Below are 25,227 nucleotides of genomic sequence, written 5' to 3'. Positions count from 1 at the left end.
CACAATTGGAAGTGCACGTTAATACAAAAATGTGTTTCCAATTTTTAAACCTAAAATCAAAGTAACTTTTCTGAATATGAAACTATACAAGTATAGTACAAGTAGATGGTCAAAACACTGCTCTTGATGTGGCATTGTCAAAATAAGCAGTGATATTCCCACCCAAACGATTTCCCGTTGACATGCCTGTATTTACCCGATAACTGAGGAAACCTTGGATACAGAAGAAAGATGCCAGGGGCTACACAAAGCAAACTTCTGGACCAGTCGGTACACACTGTATTCAAAATGGTAGAATTCCTTTGCATCCTATAATTAACATCTGAACAGGCTCCAACACAGGGCTGTGAGCTGAAAATGACTAGTCTTACCTAAACAGTCGCTTTAGAACAGTTGTCCTTGTGTGTATATTTCTCAAAATACTTATTCCAAAATGTAAAACAAAATGACATTGCAATGCTAGTTTATCCTAGTGTCAGATAAGAGCTTTAGAGCACAGAGAATACGTGTTGCAGTAGTAGTACAGGTTTTGCAAGTCAAGCTTGTGGAACAAATGATCTGCAAGTTGCTTCTGGGGCAGGAGTGCCTTGGTGTGTAGTTCTGTGTTAGAGAAACCAAATGGATAATAAAAAAAACAGTATTTCAAATTAGGAATTGAAAGTATTTGTAAGTAATCATATTCTTAATATTCTATTTGAAGCAATTCCTAATACTTCAATGCCATTCTTGTAAAAACATTTTTGTACAGAAAACTCAACAATAAACCGAGTTTGACAAACAAACAATATTCTGCCGCCCAGTTTATTTGAACTCGTTGGTATAAAACCAACATCAATAAAAAACACACTGAATGCTGTTTGATATTCAGAGGAAATGATAACATAACAGAGGCTTTTGAACAATTCAGAGGTACACCTTTAACACAAGTGGAAAAGCACAACACAACAGGTCCTAATGGAAAAGTACAATCTGTGAGCCGGCTTGTGCCGTTGGAATGAAAATGTGGGTCAGAGTCTGGCGTTACGTATTATGAATCATTAGAAAGATATTTTACAAAGAATAGCACTTGTATAGCAACTGTGAAAAAAGTGAACAAATTGCTTTCAAAAACTCTGCACAATTGGTGAGGGCGTTGTCTTTTTAACAGCAGACTGACAAACACCATTTTCAACACATTCTGTACAGGACACACCGAATACATTGTAAATGGCATGTGGTTCTATATTATTAATACTGTATACTGACTAAAAACAAACACGACTAGTTCAGCACATTATTGTCCTCTTTCTGTTCTCTTTTATTTGAATACATGTATAATCGTTTAATTATTTGACAAGTCACATATCAATCTGGATGTGATGAAATATTTTAAAAGTTCATTATGGCTTGGCATGCTCTGTTTAAATCGATCTTAACTAACGTTTCACACCAAAGTAACAATTACTTTATTTTATTTTTTTTTAATTTATTTATTTATTGTCGCGTGATATTACTGAACTGGATGTAGCAGGTGGCACTTTGTGGCTCTATTGATGCAGCCAATACCTCTTACCCGCGGAGCCGTATGCAGACAAAAGCCGATCTGCAAAGTCTGGCTGCAGCGTCACAGAGCACAGTCCGCCTGAGCATTTTCGATTTCTATTTTGTGAAAGTAAATATTTTTAGTTAAATGTTGGAATTGGAGTGACGGGCTTTGTGGACACTCTCAACACGACTCGCTCTAATTTGGGTTACACGTGGATTTTAAAGCGTTTCATTGTTTTTCTGTATTCTCTGTTTTAATGAACATGGTTTTATCTAGTCTGACTGGATTGCCGAGGTTGACATTCCTGTTTTCTTTGCTAAGTAGGAGCAGATGTCAGCCAGTATTCTCCTTATAGTTTAGTTCTATATTTAGTGCTGTATGTTACAAACGCCTTAACTGATTCCCATAGGGTTTATGGCAAGCTTGTCATTTAGAGATATCTCAAATTGAATTCCAGACATCTTTAATTGTGCAGTTTTTAAGATATCTGAAATTAATTTAAAGATATCTGTAAATCAATTTGAGATATCTAAAAAATAAAATAAAGATATCTCAGATTGATTTACAAATATCTTTAAATACTATGGAAACCATATGGATTGTGCTAGCATGGCGCGCCAAACTGTCATTTAGAGATGTCTTAAAATGAGGGTTTTAAAGATATCTCAAATTGATTTACAGATATCTCTAAATAAACGGGAAGTTATTTGAAGATATCTTCAAATGATTTACAGATATCTTTAAAACCCTCATTTTAAGATATCTTTAAATGACAGTTTGGCGCACCATGCTAGCCAAATCCACATATTATTTAAAGATATCTAAATCATTTGAAGATATCTTCAAATAACTTCCTGTTGTCTCCAAAGCATTTGAAGATGTCTTCAAATGAACAGGAAGCCATTTCAAGATATCTCGAAATAACTTCCTGTGAAAATACTCTTTGTTTTGAATGGACTGCCGGTCTATTTAATGATATCTCCAAATGAACAGGACGTTATTTGAAGATATCTTCAAATCATTTAGAGATATCTCTAAATGATTTAGAGATATCTGAAAAGTGTTTAAAGATTCCTCAAAAACATTTAGAGATGTCTTAAAACGATTTAAAGATATCTAAAAATGCATTTTAGATATCTCATTTAAAGCTCAATTTAAAGATATCTGTAATTCATTTTGAGATAACTCTACGTGATAATTTGGCTTGCCATATAGGGCTACCCAAACAATTACTTCAAGTGCATAAACGTAAAACTAATTTGAGCGTTTGGTATGACCAAAGCTGCTTGTGGCTGTGTCTTGCAGACTGTTTTGTAAATTAAATATCGTATAGTTGTATAATGTGCGATTACCCCCAGTCTAACCTCCTGTTCCAGACATATATATATATATATATAAATCACATGTATATACTCAACAGTCTAAGTTTTACATCAATAGCTCATTGGGCACATACATAATGTTTACATTTTAGTGAGCAGATAGGTTTGTTGATTGTTTGAGTAGTATTGAGAATACTGAGCTCAGTGTTGAGTTAAAATTGCCAAAATGAGTTGATTAAGAACCTGTATAAATAGCCATTTGAAAAACACATTAACGCAAGAAGAGCGAAAGGTACGCTGCCAGGATTGTGTTAATGCTCAGGGAGGTCATACCCGATACTTTGTAATGTTTTCATTTTGACAGTGTGTCACGTTTTATACTGAAAACTTATCATGATTCTTTGATCTGTATTTTTGTTCGCATTTTCTATGATTTTTGTTGATATCTATGTTTAAATATTTGGTTAAAGCCATTAAAGCTGAGTGTTGCGTTTCTTTTGTGGATCAGTATATTTGTTTTTATTCCGTTCCGTCTCCCTGCTTGGAATTTTCGATTGCGTAGTGGCCTTTAATTTAACTGCAGCTTGTTGCTTTTCTCCCCTGGTGGTGTCTAGCGGTACTGCTGGAAATATTTTGCATTTAAGTTGTTAGTCAGCCTCATTTGTATTGCTCTTATTGTAACCATTACCAACAATGCTTTTAAACCTGTGACCTTAATAAAAATATATTTTATTGCAATCTGTTTACTTGGTTATTCATTTATTTGATAAGGTCTTGAGTGGGGAACCAAAGGTTGTTTACAAAATCAAATTGGGTATTCGGAGCGCCTCTTTGCTCCTGGTTAAACTACGGGGTGGAGTAGTCTAGATTTTAGCTTGCAGGGGATGCTAAATTCACAAAAAAAACCAAACAATTGACAATAAACAAGAAAGCAACAGTATTTCTACTTATGCACAAACATTCAACGTTCAGTGTCTTGATCTGGTTCAGCGGATGCTGTGGATTGTGCCCTTAGACTAGCAGTAAATGGACCAGTATATTATATTGAAAAGGATGTAGGCGCCGGGAAAGATCACTCGAGAGTACTTGTCAATGGCGTGCGTGTCAATCCACATGCTGACGTATCCGCGGGACCCTTTCCTCCTGCTTGTGGGGCGCCTGTCCCCCAGAGCCAAATGCACTATAATCCTTTCCTGCCTGTCCCCATTCCCAGGCATCCCATAAGAGCCGGTGTTGAGATCCCCCTCACTGTAGCTGGGATCCATCCTCATGGGCTGCGGGTGAGACGGACCACAGGTACAGGGAAGCTGGGACTGAAACAGAGAATTGCACACGTACAAGGCTGGGCATGCAGGGGCTGCACAGCACACAAACAACTCATATGCTATGCTGGGCTGTGAACTCTTTGTGTAAAGGGGCTTCAGTTAGTGGATATGGGAATGTTGTATTGATGGTTCGGCTCTTTTGGAATACAACATAAACATGAGCTTGGGAGACAATACAATCCCTAATAACTGGAATCCTTTATTACCAAAAGAAACTACGGACTTCAGCTTTGTTTAGCATTATAATGTAACTAGCCACTATAAACGTATCACTTTATTTTGTTGCTGTGCTATTTACGTTTAACATCATTGTGCACCAATAAAATCCTACCTTGTCTCTCATCTTCCTCTCTTTGCGCTCCTGCACAGTACTCAGGTAGTTCACTGCAGCGTACTCCAGCACCGACAGGAACACAAACACAAAACTGACCCACAGGTAGATGTCCACAGCCTTGATGTAGGAGACCCTGGGCATCGATGCATTGACTCCAGTGATGATGGTGGACATGGTCAGTACCGTGGTGATACCTGCACAGAATTAAGAAGGCCTTCTTATTAACAGGGCTTTATGCAGGCTGGGGGCAGTATTACATTGACTCCAGTGATGATGGTGGACATGGTCAGCAGTATTACATTGACTCCAGTGATGACGGTGGACATGGTCAGCAGTATTACATTGACTCCAGTGATGATGGTGGACATGGTCAGCAGTATTACATTGACTCCAGTGATGGTGGTGGACATGGTCTGCAGTATTACATTGACTCCAGTGATGACGGTGGACATGGTCAGCAGTATTTTATTGACTCCAGTGATGGTGGTGGACATGGTCAGCAGTATTACATTGACTCCAAGCAGTACCTCACGAGAACGTGTGGGTTGTACGGATACAAGCCACAATCAAGTTTACCACAGTTTAACACAGTACCACCAGATCGCAATACAAATCAGTAATCATGCAGTATATACAGTATTGTGCTCTTGATATTTCTAGCAATCAATCGCTAACGATTTCCATTCAGTTTTCAAGTAGCCTAAAATAACATACAGATGACTGCAGTTTCATTATTATGCATTTAAATATGTTATAAACTGATGGCTCTATGATATAAATATTTCTGAAAAATCAGTTATGCAATTAAGAGTGTTACACTTTATAATAATAATCATAACCGATTTTTCAGAACTATTTATACACTTAAATGGAGATTACACTTAAGCAGGTTGGTGATTCCCCGTCCTTACATACAATATTACTGTAGCGTTCTTGCAGGAGGCAGAAAACAGAGAAAGGCACTCCTTTTCTTTTGAATCTCATTATTATGTAAAACGCTGTTTTCTGAGCACTGTCCCGTTCGGTGGTTCGGAGTCTATTTAACGCAATACTGTACTTAATTCATATTAGTACTGGAATTTGAAACAAACTATTGAAAATGTATATTTTCTTAATTGGTAACATGTAAGTTTTCTTAAAAGGAAAAAATGTATGTGGTCAAATCACCTCAAAGTGGGCTTGCTCACCAGGGGGGGCACAGTAGGGGTCACAAATTCCAAGTATCTGGCACTTATCATTATCATTATTTATTTCTTAGCAGACGCCCTTATCCAGGGCGACTTACAATTGTTACAAGATATCACATTATTTTTACATATAATTACCCATTCATACTTTGTTTTTTTTTTTACTGGAGCAATCTAGGTAAAGTACCTTGCTCAAGAGTACAGCAGCAGTGTCCCCCACCTGGGATTGAACCCACGACCCTCCGGTCAAGAGTCCAGAGCCCTAACCACTACTCCACACTGCTGCCCCACTACTCCACACTGCTGCCATGATATCTTTCTAATTCCTGTGACTGGCGGTGAGAAGTGTGCTCTGGTTGCAAATAAATAAAATTTTGCTGGTGAAGTTGCCATTTTTGCATGAGCCGCCATGGTTGTTTTGACCACTAGTATGGCGGCCTAGCCTGCTGGGGTCACGTGACTGCCACCCCTCAATTGGATTGTTTACATCACATGGATATGTTCCTTGTTCGGACCAAGTAAAATCACTACTAAGCCGTGTGCCTAAAACTTTGAGGTGGCTAAAACTACTTAAATGGGTCTGATCTATTTTCTCTTCATGTTAACTGAAACCTATTTGTCTCTCCTTGCACACTATCTGTAAATGAAAAAGCAATCGGCAGCAACCATTTAAATGAAAAAGGAATCGGTAAATCTGAAATCAGTTTATCTTTCCTTGTACACTGCAATGTCTGTAAACGAAAAATCAATAGGCAACCAACTTTAGGTCCCTAGAGTGCCACTATTGTGGATGCCCTGGAGCATTGAAGGCATTAGTCAAGCCTGCTATTTTGCTTGGTTTTACTTGTATCATGTGCACTATAATTATTCTTTAATTTGCTCTGCTTATTTCTCTTTTGTTTGTTTTTGGGTGTGGGTTTATTTTAATTAGTTTTATCACAGGTGGTGGTGCTTCACTCTGTCCAAGGGTTTGGTGGGTGGAGCAGCCTGTACTTGATAATTGAGCTTGACATTTTCTCTCTCTCCTCTAGGTGTCACTACCTTAGCAATATTTTTTGCAGCACTGCATCCCAGTCTTTATTTATTAACTGTTTTAAAAATAACTTCAATAAATATTCCTGCTCGGAAGAGCACCAACCAATTTCTGATCTCCTGATATTTGGCGAAACATAAAAACCAATTTTTCTCCAGAAATGTTGGCGACCTGTTGCAATATACGAAGTATGTATTTTTAGTGGAATATGATATTTGTGCCAAAAATGTTTGCGTTTTTTTCATATGTGAAAAACGCCTAATAAAAGGCTTGCAAATATTTATGGCTTTATAGTATTTGAAAGGGGCTTAATGAGGGGACTAAGGTATTAGTGGCATGCCATTTGTATTTGATAACAGAGGTTCTACCCTTCAGTAAACTTTAGATGGCGTAGTCAGGCTTATTTATAGAGCACGGCCTGGGTTCCAGATATTGGAGGTCACTAAGATCCAAAGAATACTATCCACCAAAACATGTGGACGATTGAAACCTTTGAGCCACCCATATTTAGCAGTTATATTAGCTAAACTTAGTAGCAGCAGTCAGCTATATATACCTTTATGATCCATATTGATAGTCCTAGAATATTGTTGCTAACCTAGCAAGTTTCATTCGTCTGCCGTGTCAAGTTGAATAATCAGAAGACACGTTCATGCTTGGTTTGTTTGGGATCTTGGTTTCAAACATCATTTACTTGCTTGTTCATCTGAGCACAGCAAAAGCAAGAAAAGCATACTGTGTGTTACACACTGCAGGGCCGGGCAAATATTGGTTCCCTTCCTCAAATTCTGACACAGTTTGCAGCTCCCAGTTCAGCATCACATTCTGAGGATCCTGCCTGTCATGTGTATCAGATGTTCTCATGGATCTTATTCAGTACCTCTCTCTCTTCAGGATTGCGATGTATTATGATAATTCGATTGACTATTTCCAGATGAAAAGCTTTGATTAGCAAGTGCTCCAAATAGTTCTCCAGACCATCACTGAAAAGATGTGGATGATGTTCCAATGATAAATCCTCCAAGGGCTTCAGACCCAAACGTCTCCACCATCTGAGAACTGAACATGAGGCTGGTTCAGGTTCCCTGCTGTTCTCTCCCTCGAACGTTGGCTTCTGAAAGCAGGTTTGCCAGTTTGCCAGAGCTACATTCATCTCTCTTCAGTTTGACTCCATTGATTGCCCAGATGAGTTGTTTTACTTCAACTTCTAGCAGGTTAAATAATGAAGGATGAGTCTGGAACCCCAGTGGGTTCAAATAGAGTCGACTTGTTTATTTGGAGGAAGATAAGAAAAGAGACACGTGAAACATGCTCTGTCTTTTCTTGACCCCCTTCCCCATCAGACGTGATTTTAAAAGTTGTGCATTGTCTCACCTAACGGGACTCGAGCCGGCACAGCCCTGCGGTCGATCCAGAAGGACACCCAGGACAGCATGACCATCAGAGTGGCTGGGAAATAGGTCTGGAGCAGGAAGAAGAAGATGTGCCGACGGAGCGTGAAGGTGATATACAGACGGTTGTACCAACCTGACAAACAACAAAAGAAATACTTCAATATCAAATTTTCATGAACACTTATTTGTGGATGATGAGATTTATTAATTCGTTGGCAAGTTATCTTCTGTCATCTTATTATCAGCAATCATGCTGCATAAAACTATAGCAGGTCACAGTTTCAATGAAAGGGGCTACCGTTTCTAGTTCCCATCCACATCAACTTGCATTTGTAACTTCATTTCTTCAGACGTGTTCTTTTTAAATATATATAAAGGGAGACCACTAGATCAGTATGATACCTGTACTGCTGTAAAATGCTAGCTTTGTAGTTGTATGGAACTTTTGTATGAGGAACTGGGACAAAGATATCCTTTCGTCTGTCTTAAGAGAGTCATTTCCTTTCATCCAGTACAGCATTAGATCTTCGTCAGTGTAGGCGTCTGAAATATATTGCAAATAAACAGTCGGTACACACATGGCTTGTCTGTGAGAATAACTTTATTATACAAGTTCAGATAGCTCAAGGTTTACAGCTGGATACTTTAGCCTAACACATAATGCACTTTGCAGATATGATACTTACAGCTCTCGATCTCCAGTGAACAGCTCTGGGTGTCCAAAGGGAAGCGGCTGAAGTCCATGTTGCACATGGCTGTAACTGTAACCCTGCAACACGCAGCATTGTAAGACGTTATCATCGCGTGTTGTAACCCTGCAACACGCAGCATTGTAAGACGTTATCATCACGTGTTGTAACCCTGCAACACGCAGCATTGTAAGATGTTATCATCGCGTGTCGTTGGACACAGTATAACAGGTTGCAATGAATGCAATAGTCTGTTCTTTGGTCACAGAAATCAGTACAATATTTTTACTGGATAAATCTGTTTGTAAAATCGAAATGTGCTGCAATGTTAATGTTAAATAAAGTTGTACAGCTGTGGCCAAAAGTTTAGCATCACCCTATAAAATTAACACATTTTCCTTCATAAAGTCGAATGAAACCTGATGAATAATGTTACGTTAACGTATTGAATACATACCGCTTTGTAGTTTTCCGTAACACTGCCAAGAATTGAAATGTGACATTTCAAAATCTAACATGAAATACTGTACTACTATTATATGCCCCAGAGCCTCCTGTTGGAGACTTAACTCATTACAGCTGTGGGGTTACTGGGGGGATTTGGGGGGGTAAATATCAAATAGTAATGATAACCCAGCTGTGTTAAAGGACAGGTTTCTCTCAGTTATGTAGGGCAGTTTAGATAAGTATCCATGAAACTATCTGGTGTCTCACTGGCGGGAATCTGTCCTCCCACACAATGGGATCCTCACCACCACTCTGCCCCTGCTCAGCACAGTATATACAGTAATCCATTCCTGTTTACTGACCTACATTCATTGTTAAAAAGCTATTTTAGTAGAAAACCACTGATAATCTGCAAAGACATCCCCATTACAATTTACAGGAGAGCAGAGATCTGTTCTGATCGACAGAAGAGCAGCGTTTTTAATCCATGAACCCTTATTAACATTAACAATCTTGGGTCCCTTTATTGTTGTGCTAATGATATTGAGGTTTCCTTAGCTACAGGGTATTCTTACTCAAATGTTTAAGATCCAACCATGCAACCTACAGCCCAGGAAATGATTAAATACTGTACCCCAAAAAAATGCATTTGATGTTCTGCTGTAGTTTTATGCAGTAATTCTGCAGTTTTTCCATGCTTCTCCCATGGTTTGTTATGCATTTAGCATAGTTTACCATGGTATTTTTTATTTTCTTCATCATCCTTTCACTGTGCTTTATGACAATTTGCTATGCTTTTACTCAGGCAAACTTTTCAAAGGGTTCATGCTCGGGATACATGTTTACAAACACTCCCAGTTTAGCACAGCTACAGGGTGTTGGTTGTGGTTTTAGATTGCATCACTTTATGTAGTAGAGCTGTAACACAGTGTTATTGTAACGTATTTCTATTTGCACGTTCACAATGTGGTTTGTCATTTAGTATCACTTATGTTATTTTTAGGATTTATTATGTATTATTGTTTATTGAATTATTCTTTGATCACGGCATCAAGATTGGTGCTTATTTCATTTGTTTCGTGTTCCTGCCCCCGCTCTTTCCTTGAGTGAATGATCCTGCTGAATTTCAGAGCGTGTTGTAGATTTCTAGTGATTGAAAGCTGTCCTCCGAACAGGAGCTAGACGGCGTCAGAAGCATTGATTGAATCAATATCCGCTTGCAGCTTATTTAAAACAACAAACCAGGTTGGAAACAGAGAGGAATGGAGGACAGAAAATAAAGTAGTCATGTGCTCAGTGTTTGTTTGTTGTTTTGTGTGAGATATCGAGCTGCCTTCAATCTTTTTAAATTCTGGTTCTGCTTTTGTAAATCTAACAGGTTGTTGACTTGAGACTTCATGTGTCGCCGATGGTGAGAAAGCGAAAGCACAATTATTATTATACTACTGGACCTTGTTATGTGAGCAAAGAGATAACTCTTAGAATATAAGTTCTGAGCTCTAAGGTCTTGGGTTGACGCCATTCAGGTAAGGGGAAACTGGTGGTGCTGTGCTTGGCTGCCTAGGGCCATCCCTGCTACAAGTGCTTGTGTGTCCCCTCAGGATGTCAGGACACTAGCCACTGGGGTGGGTAGTGATTGGTGCTTTTTAAATTGACTCATTTACAGGAGACTGCTGCTATTTATTGTGAGTGATTGTTGCTACCTATTTTAAATGATATGTGCAGTTTTTACTGATTATTGATATCTATTGAAATACTATCTGTTAATTGTTGATACCTGCTGAAGTATTATTAAATGCTTTCTGTGTAATTGCTGAGAAGCACTTGCTGTTATAACTGGCTTACTTTTTTAAATATTAAGGTACTGTGACAACAATACACACTGTTTCATTTTTAACAAACTTTGAGTGTGTGGTGAGTGTCCATCTGCTCTTCCAAATAAAATAACCTCTGTGCGTGGAACTACTTTATTCTGGGGGGGGGGGGGGGGGTTAATAAAAACATTCTAGGGGACCTCTCACCTCTATATAAAAACTAAAGAGAGTGGCGTAATCGGAATACAATTATTACCTGCCATTACTTGTAATAGTAATGATGGCATTTAAAAGTCAATTCATACAATAGTATGTATATGTATTCTTTTTGGTGGCAGGATGGGATTCACGTGTGTATTCTAGCCCACCCCCCACTGGTTAAATGTCATTATTTGTTAAATGTTTCTCTTAAGATTCCCTCATAGCACAAAAGAGATTTGTTAGTAATGTGTCAATAGGCCAATACCAATAGGCTACTGCTACTGGTAATTAAAATGAAGTTTCTTTTTGCAACTATGTATTGTAATTTGTGTTTTGTTTTATGGTTACTCCATCTCACTGAGCAATGCGACCATCAGTATCAATAGCTTCAATATAGTATAAACTTCAAATTAAAACAAAACTTCAATTCGTTACTGATTCTGTCCCCTGCTGATGAGACAAGATGAGGTTAAAAGCTCTTAAACCAGGAATGCAGACGAGCCCAGCTGCTTGGTGGTTAAGCTGCTGGCTTACTGTGCGCCGGTTCACGCCCAGCCTCTGCTCTGTTACATAAATAACCTTCCCAAATAAGCACTGTCCGAAATACAAGGCATGCACTGTATCACGTTTTACAGCGTCGTAGTCAGAGAAGGGTTATTAAGTACAATGCAGCAGTCAGACAGTAGGTCACTATGAAATCTCTGCAGTACATAAGATTAAAACAGTTAGAAACGCTGCAGGTACAGTTTTTACCTGAGGCTGTACAGCACCTTCCCATCTGGGTGCACGCGCAGCATCACATTGTCCGTCGTCGTGTCGTGGATGAACGATCTCTTCGAATGAACGAAAAACATATCGGGGACCCAGATCTTTTTCACCAGCCTGCCATCGAATGTCATGCTGAGGTTGTTGGTGCTTTGGAAAGACAGCCGCTCATCCTTCCAGTAGTGCCTCAGGTACAGAGTCATGGTGAAGTCCTAGAACAAACCAGATGAGTCACAGCTTTAACAGTGTGGATACAGAGGAGTCACAGCTTTAACAGTGTGGATACAGAGGAGTCACAGCTTTAACAGTGTGGATACAGAGGAGTCACAGCTTTAACAGTGTGGATACAGAGGAGTCACAGCTTTAACAGTGTGGATACAGAGGAGTCACAGCTTTAACAGTGTGGATACAGAGGAGTCACAGCTTTAACAGTGTGGATACAGAGGAGTCACAGCTTTAACAGTGTGGATACAGAGGAGTCACAGCTTTAACAGTGTGGATACAGAGGAGTCACAGCTTTAACAGTGTGGATACAGCAGAGTCACAGCTTTAACAGTGTGGATACAGAGGAGTCACAGCTTTAACAGTGTGGATACAGAGGAGTCACAGCTTTAACAGTGTGGATACAGAGGAGTCACAGCTTTAACAGTGTGGATACAGAGGAGTCACAGCTTTAACAGTGTGAATACAGAGGAGTCACAGCTTTAACAGTGTGGAAACAGCAGAGTCACAGCTTTAACAGTGTGGATACAGAGGAGTCACAGCTTTAACAGTGTGGAAACAGAGGAGTCACAGCTTTAACAGTGTGGATACAGAGGAGGCACAGCTTTAACAGTGTGGATACAGAGGAGTCACAGCTTTAACAGTGTGGATACAGAGGAGTCACAGCTTTAACAGTGTGGATACAGAGGAGTCACAGCTTTAACAGTGTGGATACAGCAGAGTCACAGCTTTAACAGTGTGGAAACAGCAGAGTCACAGCTTTAACAGTGTGGATACAGAGGAGTCACAGCTTTAACAGTGTGGAAACAGCAGAGTCACAGCTTTAACAGTGTGGATACAGAGGAGTCACAGCTTTAACAGTGTGGATACAGAGGAGTCACAGCTTTAACAGTGTGGATACAGAGGAGTCACAGCTTTAACAGTGTGGATACAGAGGAGTCACAGCTTTAACAGTGTGGATACAGAGGAGTCACAGCTTTAACAGTGTGGATACAGAGGGACTGTCCTTTATTGTAGCTTTTGACTTCATTGGCTGGTGAGCAAGTCAAAAGCTACAATATCTGTAGACAGGGAGCCTTTGAGGTAGGGTTTGCCATGCTGAATTTGCCATTGTGACAGCTTGATTTGCCTCATGCCATGTAGGGCATCTACTATTTGCTTGAATGTGTCAATTAAAGCAAACTGAAGCATGTTGTACAGGAGACACATCCCAAGTAAATGCATTCATCCAAAGGATGTTGCTTTCAAAACATACAAAAGAAAAACACACCAGATTTGATGATGTTAATAGTTATGGGTGTTGTTTCCAATGTCCATGGTCAGATTCTGACCTTAAAGAAACTTTTATGTGAAAAGACACCTCTCCTTTTAATAATAAATAATATTTTCTATGATGTACTTGAAAGGTACTGGCCTTGGGACCATGTGACCATGCGCAGGGATTGCTGGTAACCCTAATTGTATGTCATTAAAATGAGAAGCACTGACTGCTCTGGTTCATTTGAGCACGTAGTACAAGCAGGTCAGGGCAACTCCCAGTAATCTTCCTTAGTCTGGGAATGATGTGGTTTTACACTGATTTTATTACCATCAATGCAAAACTGCAATTCAATGCTACAGACACTGCCAGGGCACGTTCCAAGAGCCTGCATCTTATAATGGGCTGGTCCAGCATTTGCCTTGACACAGCATGGCATAGTTTCCATAAAGGAATGTTAATCCATTCAGTCAGTAAGATTCAGAAATGACGTCACTAAATGTTTTCGGCAGCAGCTGTCTTTCTCGGCGTCCACATTTCCTTTGCTTTGCCACTGCTGGTTCACTCTAGAGCAACCGACCAACATGACTAAAGCTGTATTTCTTTCATGGTTATCACGGATTTCAGTGAAATGTAGCCGTTGACGTGTTCTATGTAGTTCCCTGTGAAACTTCCCATTCTGAAAGAATAGTGTAAATATACTTTTTTTTATCACATAAATACAGCAAACGTTTGCCTTATTGACACACTACCTGTTACTCTGCATTTAGGAACCTGGCAGCCAGTTTAGTTTGCTTCCGGTAAATGATTGAACACACACTGCATAGAGCTGCATTCAACGAAAAAGATGCATCAGATATCGGAAATATTCCTGCTAAAGATCACTCTGTCCAGTACAAGAAGGGGACATTTCACGTGTTGTTATTTTTATTTTTGTTTCTTTTTATTTTGTTTAATATATATATATATATATATATATATATATATATATATATATATATATATATATATATATATATATATATATATATATCACTGATGTTGAAAATAGGCAGACATCAAAAACGAAATGTTCTACAATTTAGCATTGACTGTTTTTCAGGTAAGGATTTAAATATTTAGGAATATTTGTTGTATAATAACTCTAGAGAAAATTATACATTTTGAATGTGACAACGCTATTTTTTTCTGTTTTAATAAACATTAGGTTTAATCATGAAATATCTTGAAATATGTATTTTTAGACCTCGAAATGACGTGAAATAAGCCATTTTTTACCATGAAAAAAATACAGCTCAGAACATGAGTGGCCTTGCTGCTGCAGCACCCTCTATCATGCCTCTTCCAAATGCTGTACAATCTTTTCTTCTCAACTCCAGTTCTGCTAGACTGTTTTCATTCATATCACCGGATTAACCCAGGTAGACATGTCCTAGTAAAGTGGCTGCATTGTGTGTTTTCCATCACAAATAGATACTTACCATATCCACTTCAGAAATGGTGTCGAGGCTTTCTACCTGCACGTCCACACCAACTGGGATTGCAGGCCCTAAAACAGACAGATGAATATGAACACCTGGGCAATGAAAAACCTTTCAGGTAGGAACACCTGGACAATGCAAAACCTTTCAGATATGAACACCTGGGCAATGAAAAACCTTTCAGATATGAACACCTGGGCAATGAAAAACCTTTCAGATATGAACACCTGGGCAATGCAAAACCTTTCAGATAGGAACACCTGGGCAATGCAAAACCTTTCAGATATGAACACCTGGGCAATGCAAAACCTTTCAGATATGAACACCTGGGCAATGCAAAACCTTTCAGATATGAACACCTGGACAATGCAAAACCTTTCACATATGAACACCTGGGCAATGCAAAACCTTTCAGATATGAACACCTGGACAATGCAAAACCTTTCAGATATGAACACCTGGGCAATGCAAAACCTTTCAGATATGAACACCTGGGCAATGCAAACCTTTCAGATATGAACACCTGGGCAATGCAAAACCTTTCAGATATGAACACCTGGGCAATGCAAACCTTTCAGATATGAACACCTGGGCAATGCAAAACCTTTCAGATATGAACACCTAGGCAATGCAAAACCTTTCACATATGAACACCTGGGCAATGAAAAACCTTTCAGATATGAACACCTGGGCAATGCAAAACCTTTCAGGTAGGAACACCTGGGCAATGCAAAACCTTTCACATATGAACACATGGACAATGCAAAACCTTTCAGATAGGAACATGACAGAGTTCCAAAGGCATGGAGCAGAACAACTGAAGGCCCTCCTCACCCCTCCTGATTTTAGACAACTTCTAGGAACTACCAAAAACTCAGCCTTCACTGATCTCCTGGTGTGACTAAGACCAGCATCCTGGTGACTCCACTTGAATATACAGCTAAAGAGTACACATACTGGAGGAAGCCAATACAACACACCCATTCATGAGAGTGTGCTCATACTGGAGGAAGCCAGTACAGCACACCCATTCATGAGAGTGTGCTCATACTGGAGGAAGCCAGTTCAGCACATCCATTCATGAGAGTGTGCTCATACTGGAGGAAGCCAGTTCAGCACATCCATTCATGAGAGTGTGCTCATACTGGAGGAAGCCAGTTCAGCACATCCATTCATGAGAGTGTGCTCATACTGGAGGAAGCCAGTTCAGCACATCCATTCATGAGAGTGTGCTCATACTGGAGGAAGCCAGTTCAGCACATCCATTCATGAGAGTGTGCTCATACTGGAGGAAGCCAGTATAGCACAACCATTCATGAGAGTGTGCTCATACTGGAGGAAGCCAGTTCAGCACATCCATTCATGAGAGTGTGCTCATACTGGAGGAAGCCAGTACAGCACATCCATTCATGAGAGTGTGCTCATACTGGAGGAAGCCAGTACAGCACATCCATTCATGAGAGTGTGCTCATACTGGAGGAAGCCAGTTCAGCACATCCATTCATGAGAGTGTGCTCATACTGGAGGAAGCCAGTTCAGCACATCCATTCATGAGAGTGTGCTCATACTGGAGGAAGCCAGCACATTCATGTTTTTATTTTTAACCTTGCTGTTGTTTCTGCTCCCTTTTGTCCTCACTGATGCAGAAAAACAATGAGGTCACTGCTGATCCAAATTCTGCACGTCTCCTAACAGCTGGATGGCATCTGGACACAATGTTTTATGCTGATTTATAGGATTAGCAGATGAGACATTTAAAAATACAGAGACAGAAGACAAGGTCAGAGTTTTATTTTTTTTATACCTAGGTGGCTTGCACCGGGATTAAGAGATTCAGAGATTTGCAAGCTTTCCCATCAATAGCATCTACAGTCCATTAATTGTTTTGTTGTACAGTAGTTTGAAAATATTGTTGAAAATATCACCACTGTAAAACTATGTAAGTTTAACAACAACAATGAGATAAAGAAGCATCACCATCTATTACTGAAAGCTCAAAGAGGAGGTGAAACCTGTGGCCTAAAGGTACATGTTCAGGCCTTATTCCTGATTTGTGAATTAAGAAAATACACAAATATAAATAGGCAAGCATAAATTAGTTTTACAGTTGATTCACCCAAAATAACCATTAGAAAAGTGTAGTGAATTCTAAAATGGTAGCATATGGATGCAAAGACTTCTTCCTTAGAGATATCACCCTGTACTGCACGTAGCATTCATTACACCTTCATAAAGCCTTCACAATACTGTACTGCACATAGCATTAATTACACCTTCATAAAGCCTTCACAACACTGTGTAACTGCATGTAGCATTCAATAACATTCATAAAGCCTTCACAACACTGTACTGCATGTAGCATTCAATAATCTTCATAAAGAATTCACAACACTGTACTGCACATAGCATTAATTACACCTTCATAAAGCCTTCACAACACTGTGTAACTGCATGTAGCATTCAATAACATTCATAAAGCCTTCACAACACTGTACTGCATGTAGCATTCAATAATCTTCATAAAGCCTTCACAATACTGTACTGCACATAGCATTAATTACACCTTCATAAAGCCTTCACAACACTGTGTAACTGCATGTAGCATTCAATAACATTCATAAAGCCTTCACAACACTGTACTGCACATAGCATTAATTACACCTTCATAAAGCCTTCACAACACTGTGTAACTGCATGTAGCATTCAATAACATTCATAAAGCCTTCACAACACTGTACTGCACATAGCATTAATTACACCTTCATAAAGCCTTCACAGCACTGTGTAACTGCATGTAGCATTCAATAACCTTCATAAAGCCTTCATAACACTGTACTGCATGTAGTATTCATTACACCTTCATAAAGCCTTCACAACACTGTACTGCATGTAGCATTCAATAACATTCATAAAGGCTTCACAACACTGTACTGCACATAGCATTAATAACACCTTCATAAGGGGCTCCCGAGTGGCGCATCCAGTAAAGGCGCTCCGCGCAGGATGTGCCCTATAGCCTGGAGATCGCTGGTTCGAATCCAGGCTATGTCACAGCTGACCGTGACCGAGAGTTCCTAGGGGGCGGCGCACAATTGGCTGAGCGCTGCCCGGGTAGGGAGGGCTTAGGTCGGCAGGGGAATCCACGGCTCACCGCGCATCAGCGACCCCTGTGGCCAATAGGGCGCCTGTGGCTCTGCAGCGGAGCCGCCAGATCTGTGTTGTCCTCCGGCACTATAGGTCTGGTAGCATTGCTGTGGATCTGCAGTGCGGAAAATGACGGCTTGGAAGGAGCACGTTTCGGAGGACGCGTGTTTCAGCCTCCGTTTCCTGAGTCGGCGGGGGGGGGTTGCGAGCGGTGAGCCGGGGATACAGATAATAATTGAGCATACTAAATTGGGGTGAAAACCGGGGTAAAAATAATTGGCGACGACTAAAATTTATAAAAACACCTTCATAAAGCCTTCATAACACTGTACTGCATGTAGCATTCAATAACATTCATAAAGCCTTCATAACACTGTACTGCATGTAGCATTCATTACACCTTCATAAAGCCTTCACAACACTGTACTGCATGTAGCATTAATTATACCTTCATAAAGCCTTCACAACACTGTACTGCATGTAGCATTCAATAACCTTCATAAAGCCTTCATAACATTGTACTGCATGTAGCATTCATTAAACCTTCATAAAGCCTTCATAACACTGTACTGCATGTAGCATTCATTACACCTTCATAAAGCCTTCAAAACACTGTACTGCATGTAGCATTCAATAACATTCATAAAGCCTTCATAACATTGTACTGCATGTAGCATTCATTAAACCTTCATAAAGCCTTCATAACACTGTACTGCATGTAGCATTCATTACACCTTCATAAAGCCTTCACAACACTGTACTGCATGTAGCATTCATTACACCTTCATAAAGCATTCACAACACTGTACTGCATGTAGCATTAATTACACCTTCATAAAGCCTTCATAACACTGTGTAACTGCATGTAGCATTCAATAATCTTCATAAAGCATTCACAACACTGTACTGCACATAGCATTAATTACACCTTCATAAAGCCTTCACAACACTGTGTAACTGCATGTAGCATTCAATAACATTCATAAAGCCTTCACAACACTGTACTGCATGTAGCATTCATTACACCTTCATAAAGCCTTCACAACACTGTGTAACTGCATGTAGCATTCAATAACATTCATAAAGCCTTCACAACACTGTACTGCATGTAGCATTCAATAACATTCATAAAGCCTTCACAACACTGTACTGCATGCACAGCCCTTCAGATTCACTTTGAAAACGTACATATTACAAACCAATGCAAGGTAAAACTATAGCAAGGTAAAGTAGACCACTGTCCTGACCAGTGCTTTCTTCAGTGTATTGTAAATTGTTTTCTGATATGATTTACCAACCAAATGCACTGAAACTGAAAATTCACAATTTCAAGAGCCATTCATGTTTTTACTTTAATTATTGAATAATATCGTTCTGTATCATGTATGACAGCCCAGGCAGCATGTTAAGAACACTTATGTGCATGTCATGTCAGTTACCCAGGTCTGTGTAGGTTTTATGAAGGTGTGATGAATTCTTCACAGCGTCCAATTCAAAGACAGTGCTGTATTATTGAAAAAGCTTACCTCCAAAACTAGGCCTCATTGAGAAATCATGGTCATCGATTCGGAGAAGCTGCTCTGATTTTGTCAATACAGATTTTGTTACATCAGGACTTCTTTTCAGGATGGGGCTGATGAGTAAAACAATTAAGAATAAAAAACCTCACAATTGCAACGTTCCAACATGTTTCCCCAAAACTTAAGATATCAGAAAGGTTATTATGAAGGCTTTTGAGAATACTAAGTTTTCCCCCAAAACTATAAGAAATTGATATTGTTTGTTATTATTTATTTATTGCAGAATGATTTTCCTTTTCAGATAAAACATAACCAAAAAGCAGGCTTCCCTATTTCTACACATTATCCAGAGTAGCAATGAATGAATAATTCTAAAGTATTGGAATTTGTCGCCAGGCACTTTGTCTAACAGCACTCTCGGGGGATTGGTTCAACAGTATTTCTTGTGGTGCTGTCCATTCTCAATCTTGTTTAGCTACATTCTAACAGTGGTATCTTCAGAATAGGTACAAGGAGTCAACCGATTTCTTTTTTCCCCAATATGTGCTACATAAACTATTTTACAAAATTACCTGCCCTTTTTATGCCTTCCCCCGTCATCTTCTTTAGAAGCTTCTCTTCTTAGTCTGTGAGCCCTGTGAGCAACATAAAACACAACTGCAGTTATGACAGTAACACATATTACTGTCAGTCCAAAACAAAAATGAACACTAATCGGTTTAGTAAAGGAAAGTCTTGCCCATAACAGTAATGAAACACATTCAGTGTCGCATAATTAAAACTTCCTATGGCCTTTGAATTCATTCCAGCTTTTAGAGTGACGTCTCATAGCACAAACTTTTTGCCCCACAGCATCATAACTGGATTTTCTTAAATGCTGTAATTATACAAGGATGATTTAAAAAAAAAAAGTGAAATGGTCCAGCGTAGTTCCACAGCTGACTGATTGGTGCTGATTCAGTTTGAGTAGTGTGAGAAACTGCTATTGGTACGAAAGTACGAAAATATCTGCAGCAAACAGAATGACACTAAATTCTGTTCATTGTTTAATCGCACAAGTAATGTAGGATTGCAATGTATACTGACAGTTCTGTCTGCTAAAAGTAAGAAGCCAATAGAATTGTGTGTTTAACTAGCAGTAGAAATGCTGTCTTATGGAAAGGACTACAAAACAAACTTGTAGAATATTATACAAATGTGTAAATTGGTCTACTCTGAATTGAATATCTACTGGTCCAACTTGCAATGGCAGTTTATAACACTTGCCCTTTAATGCAATCGTCTGCTTCTATTTCACTTGCATTTCACAAGCCTCAAGTATATCATGATATCTGTATATACTGCAGCCTATTGTTCTGCGATTAGCATATCTTGATCACAGCCCTCCTTCTTCTGAAATGAAAGAACCTGTGTCTGCTGTTGACAGACAGCTGGTAATCGGATAGAGGCAGATGTTACCAGTAGGTTTTTTACTGCCACTAAGGAATCTGATTTTGCTGCTGCAAAAATCATTGACAAGACCATTTATGTTGGACTTGACTTCTGTATTTCCACCTCTTTGGTATCCAAAAATGGGCTATATTTTATTCAACATCAGACGTAACATCCACAGCTGCATCAGATATGCCATCTGGGATAATTGTGAAAAACAATATGGAGCCCAACCAAAAATGTTTAATACCAGGTGCAAGTTCCCCTGAAGAACACACTTGATTTTCTTTTTGTTATGACATGAGGCTGGTGTTGAATCGTGTCTGAAATGGTCACCAATGGAGATACATTAATAACTGACCATCTTGGCTCCTGTAGATGAATCAAGGTTTGACAACACGGTTAACGACTTAGGAAAGGAAACAGATATGAGAACGGAGAGTACTTTGCAAAGGACTAGCTCAAGACCTGCAGTTAGCAAAGACATGGAGCTCCAGGTTTGTGTCTGTGGGTGGAGCAAAGTGACAACGGTAAGGGGTTTGAAGATTCATCAAGGGAGAATGAAATGCTTGAGGGAGAAGGGACAAGGACCTCACTTGATCAGTACTTTTTACGAAGTCAGTTAAGTCAGTCGAATGAATTTCAATGGCAGGAAGCAAACAGTTCGCAGGACATCAGCACCCCCTGTAATAAATGAGAGGAGGACTTGCATAAACACAGCTAGTAATGAACCTAATGATGTGAACCCGGTCAGACAAACCAGTGTAAGAGAGAAAAGAACCTCAACGGACACAAGCCTGGAGTTAAATGGACAAGAACTTGTGAGAAAACAGTGTGGGACACAGTAAACACAGATCCCTGTTTTGCGTTGGAAAGGTTAAGTGGATCAGTTGAAAAGAAGCTGGATATATTTGGGGATACCATCTACGCATATGGAAGCGAGAGGTTTGGAGTTGAAAAAAGGAAGGAGAAAGTACAAACTATTCCTGTAAAGTCTAGATGGCAGCAGGAGACTGAGCGCTTAGTTAGAGAAAGGAGGCAGCTGAGGAAGCAATGGAGGAAAGCAGAACAAAGTCAGAAGGAGGCACTCAATCTGTTACAAAGGGTCATAAAAGATAAGCTTGCAACATTGCTCAGAGCTGAGCGCCTACAAAAAGAAGGAGTGTGCGAGAACTAAGTTTTATAAAGATCCATTAAAATTTGCAGATAAAAATGGCACACTAAAAGTAACTAAGTCTGAAAAAGGCAAGGGCGTCATCATAATTATTAGGGTGTCAAAATGGGTAGTGGGAGGAGAACACTTGGCTTCTGGACTGCCACCAATTAGTGTCTGAGAAGCCTGTGAAAAGTCTTAGGAGATGGTATGATGGGGACCTAAAGGACACAGTTCGTGTGGGAGAAGTGAGACAACAAGCAGTGCACAGGTTGAAGAGCACAGACAAAAGCGCTTTACCGGGCAAACTGAAACTCTGCTGCCAAGACTTCTGTGGCCACTCACTGTGTATGAGGTTTCCTTGACAACAGTAGAGAAGCTGGAAGCGTTAATCAATTCATACGTCAGGAAATGTTTAAGAGTTCCACGCTCCCTCAGCAGAGTGGGACTGTATGGTAAAGGGATACTGCAGCTGCCAGTCTCAGCTCTAACCAAGGAGTTTAAGTGCATCAAGCTTCGATTGGAAATCACATTGGTAGAGTCACATGACGAATGTGTGAGGGAGGCAGCACCTATGTTGAAAACTGGAAGAAAGTGGGCGGCAAAGGAAGCTGTGGAAGATGCAAAGGCTGCCCCTCGTATCAGTGATATCATGGGGCAAGTACAGCATGGAAGAGGAGGCCTTGCTCTCAGTTCAGATCCTCCTACATGGCACAAAGCAGCTCCAGCTCAACGGAGGAGGCTGGTAGTCAACGAGGTGCAAAAGCAGGAGGAGAGGATGAGGTGCATAAAGGCCGTTTCCCAGGCCAAGCAGGGAGAATGGATGAGAGTGTGGAACAACGCAAGATCGGCTGGTGAGATCTATGGACATTGAAACAGAAGAGGATCAGTTTCCTCGCCAGGAAGTCTGGTCTTGGCACTGCCCTAATAACATCTGAAAAACACTGTTCTGAGCTATGGCAAAATGTTGGTACTCTCCACCATCTTTCTAGATTTTTTATCATGCACTGCTTTTTGCTACAGCACGTGGGTAGACTAGATTAATCGATCAATGATTTTTTAAAATCAGTCAACACCCACAGGCATGATTAATGAATTATTCTTTAATCGATTAAAACCCTAGTTGTGATCATTGTCAGACTAGGTGCTTACTAATCTAGCTGGCAGTAACTGAGATTGCTCTGCCACCCCACCTCCATCGCCAAGGACACAGTCTGCCATGCTGTCACATTTCCCTTTTATGCCCTCTTTCCACTGGCTGCTGGACATATCCCTGGTAAAAAAAAATCTTTGGAAACCTTTGGAAATGTTTTACAGTGCAAGCTTACCTAGCACCCCAGTCCATCTTTGTACAACTTTACTAACCTTGCCCAGCAACACTAGTTTTCAAAAGCAAGCATAACGCAGACAGAATTGCATTATTTGTAACCCCATTATCTACTGACTGTCGATGACCTTGACCAAGCTATGGAAAAAATGCTATGTAATTAAACGCACAGGACTGAGAAAAACAATAATGGAAATCAAATTCAAATAAAATACAAACAATCCAGTCAAATTCCCATTCTGATTGAGAGCCTTCATGTTTTGTAGTAAAAGAAAGCTGATGTTTCAGGGAATCAGTATTATTTTTTTCTCCATTGCGCTTAATTAGGCATGGATTGCTATATTCATATCCATGATAAATAATGAATCCGGTTGTTAGAAAGACATGGAATCCAGAGACACCCAGAGTAAAAAAAATGTGTATATTTGAAATATCTGGAGATTCTGAAAGCAAGCAAATCTCTCATCTGTACATGGTTCTGCTGAAGTAAAGCCCTGCTGTAGTGTTATAAGAGGTTTGACACTCTTTACCTGCCTCTCCTGTGCCCTTCATGCATGTGCCTCTTGTATTCAGCTGCTCTTCCTGCAGCCCCCAGCACCCACAAGCAAAGCAGCAAGACAACACCAAATCGCATGGTGCCAACAACCTAAGAAAGTGGTAGCCAGTTGTAGGTAATCCAAATGTGAAATTCACAAGTATCCAAGGTGAACACCCAAATCTTCACAGCCCTCTAGAACCTTCTCGTTTGCCTTAACAGTGTAACAATGCCCAGTTATGCACAAATGCATCCAGAGTATTTAATCTCTACAGTGGGAAAAGCAATTCCATCTGAACCTGTAAATCCCTCTACGTCAGATGGTAGGGATTTTCTTTCGGAATGCGTGCGTCTCCGCAACCAGTCCTCAGGATTTGTTACTCGCAGGTTCAGGTGACTAGAATATGTTTCATATCTTGTCACTGCAAACCCACTGTTATATAACTGACTGACCGGCTGTCCTTGTTATGGCAAATTGCAATTCACAATAACTGCTTCAGTACCGTTTCCTTCCATCCCTATAGATATGAAAATCATTTCTGCTGTGTGTGGCAAATTGAGAATGACAATAATAATACTAGAGCCACCCCTAATCAAAACCAAATGCAGTTTGTTTTATCAGTTACTGGGTCATGTAATTCATGAGCAGCTAAATACATAAATGCTCCTCGTGTTAAAAATATTAAACTCACAATTACATGCAAACCTGCCATTTGTTGAGTTATTGTTATGATTATAAAACGAGTACTAGCTATTCCTAGTATAAGGGTCACCAGTATAAAGATGTATGTAAATGCTTGGGATGTATGTGTATTATAACATTGTAATACTATATATAATATAGCATCATATTTTCCAGCATCTTTCATAACACATTTATAAGCACAAGTGTCACCATTTTACAATGGTGCTGCCTCCAGCTCCCAGGGATGTTTAGTTTGATTATTGTATCTGTTTTCTAAAGGAGTGTAGACTGCTTCAGCGATGCTCAACGGCAGGGAATAAAGTGAAGAGCCCACACACTGCTCAGCTGACCAGTGCATTGAGAATTTCACATAACCTTGACTTACTACTTTAGCAATCCATTTGGGAATGGATTATGAAGCTTTTGTCATCAGAA

The 25,227-nt window shown here is 39.8% G+C and overlaps 1 protein-coding gene across 1 annotated transcript; it reads right to left on the bottom strand.

Annotated features, from left to right (window-relative positions):
* Window positions 1–2,313: 2,313 nt before the first annotated feature.
* Window positions 2,314–24,512, bottom strand: LOC117411500 (gamma-aminobutyric acid receptor subunit rho-1-like). Its single transcript, XM_059025847.1, has 10 exons — window positions 24,103–24,512; window positions 20,234–20,296; window positions 19,668–19,774; window positions 14,998–15,065; window positions 12,025–12,248; window positions 8,807–8,889; window positions 8,523–8,663; window positions 8,101–8,253; window positions 4,504–4,700; window positions 2,314–4,160 (listed from the first exon to the last, which is right to left on the bottom strand). Exons 1-10 carry the CDS (start codon window positions 24,204–24,206, stop codon window positions 3,864–3,866), a joined length of 1,437 nt encoding a protein of 478 aa, XP_058881830.1. The 5' UTR covers window positions 24,207–24,512; the 3' UTR covers window positions 2,314–3,863.
* Window positions 24,513–25,227: the final 715 nt, after the last annotated feature.

This window comes from Acipenser ruthenus, chromosome 6 (assembly GCF_902713425.1).
Source record: "Acipenser ruthenus chromosome 6, fAciRut3.2 maternal haplotype, whole genome shotgun sequence".
Lineage (NCBI taxonomy): Eukaryota > Metazoa > Chordata > Actinopteri > Acipenseriformes > Acipenseridae > Acipenser > Acipenser ruthenus.
The sequence above is the reverse complement of the archived record's forward strand: the minus strand, read 5'-3'. Positions and strand labels throughout refer to the sequence as shown.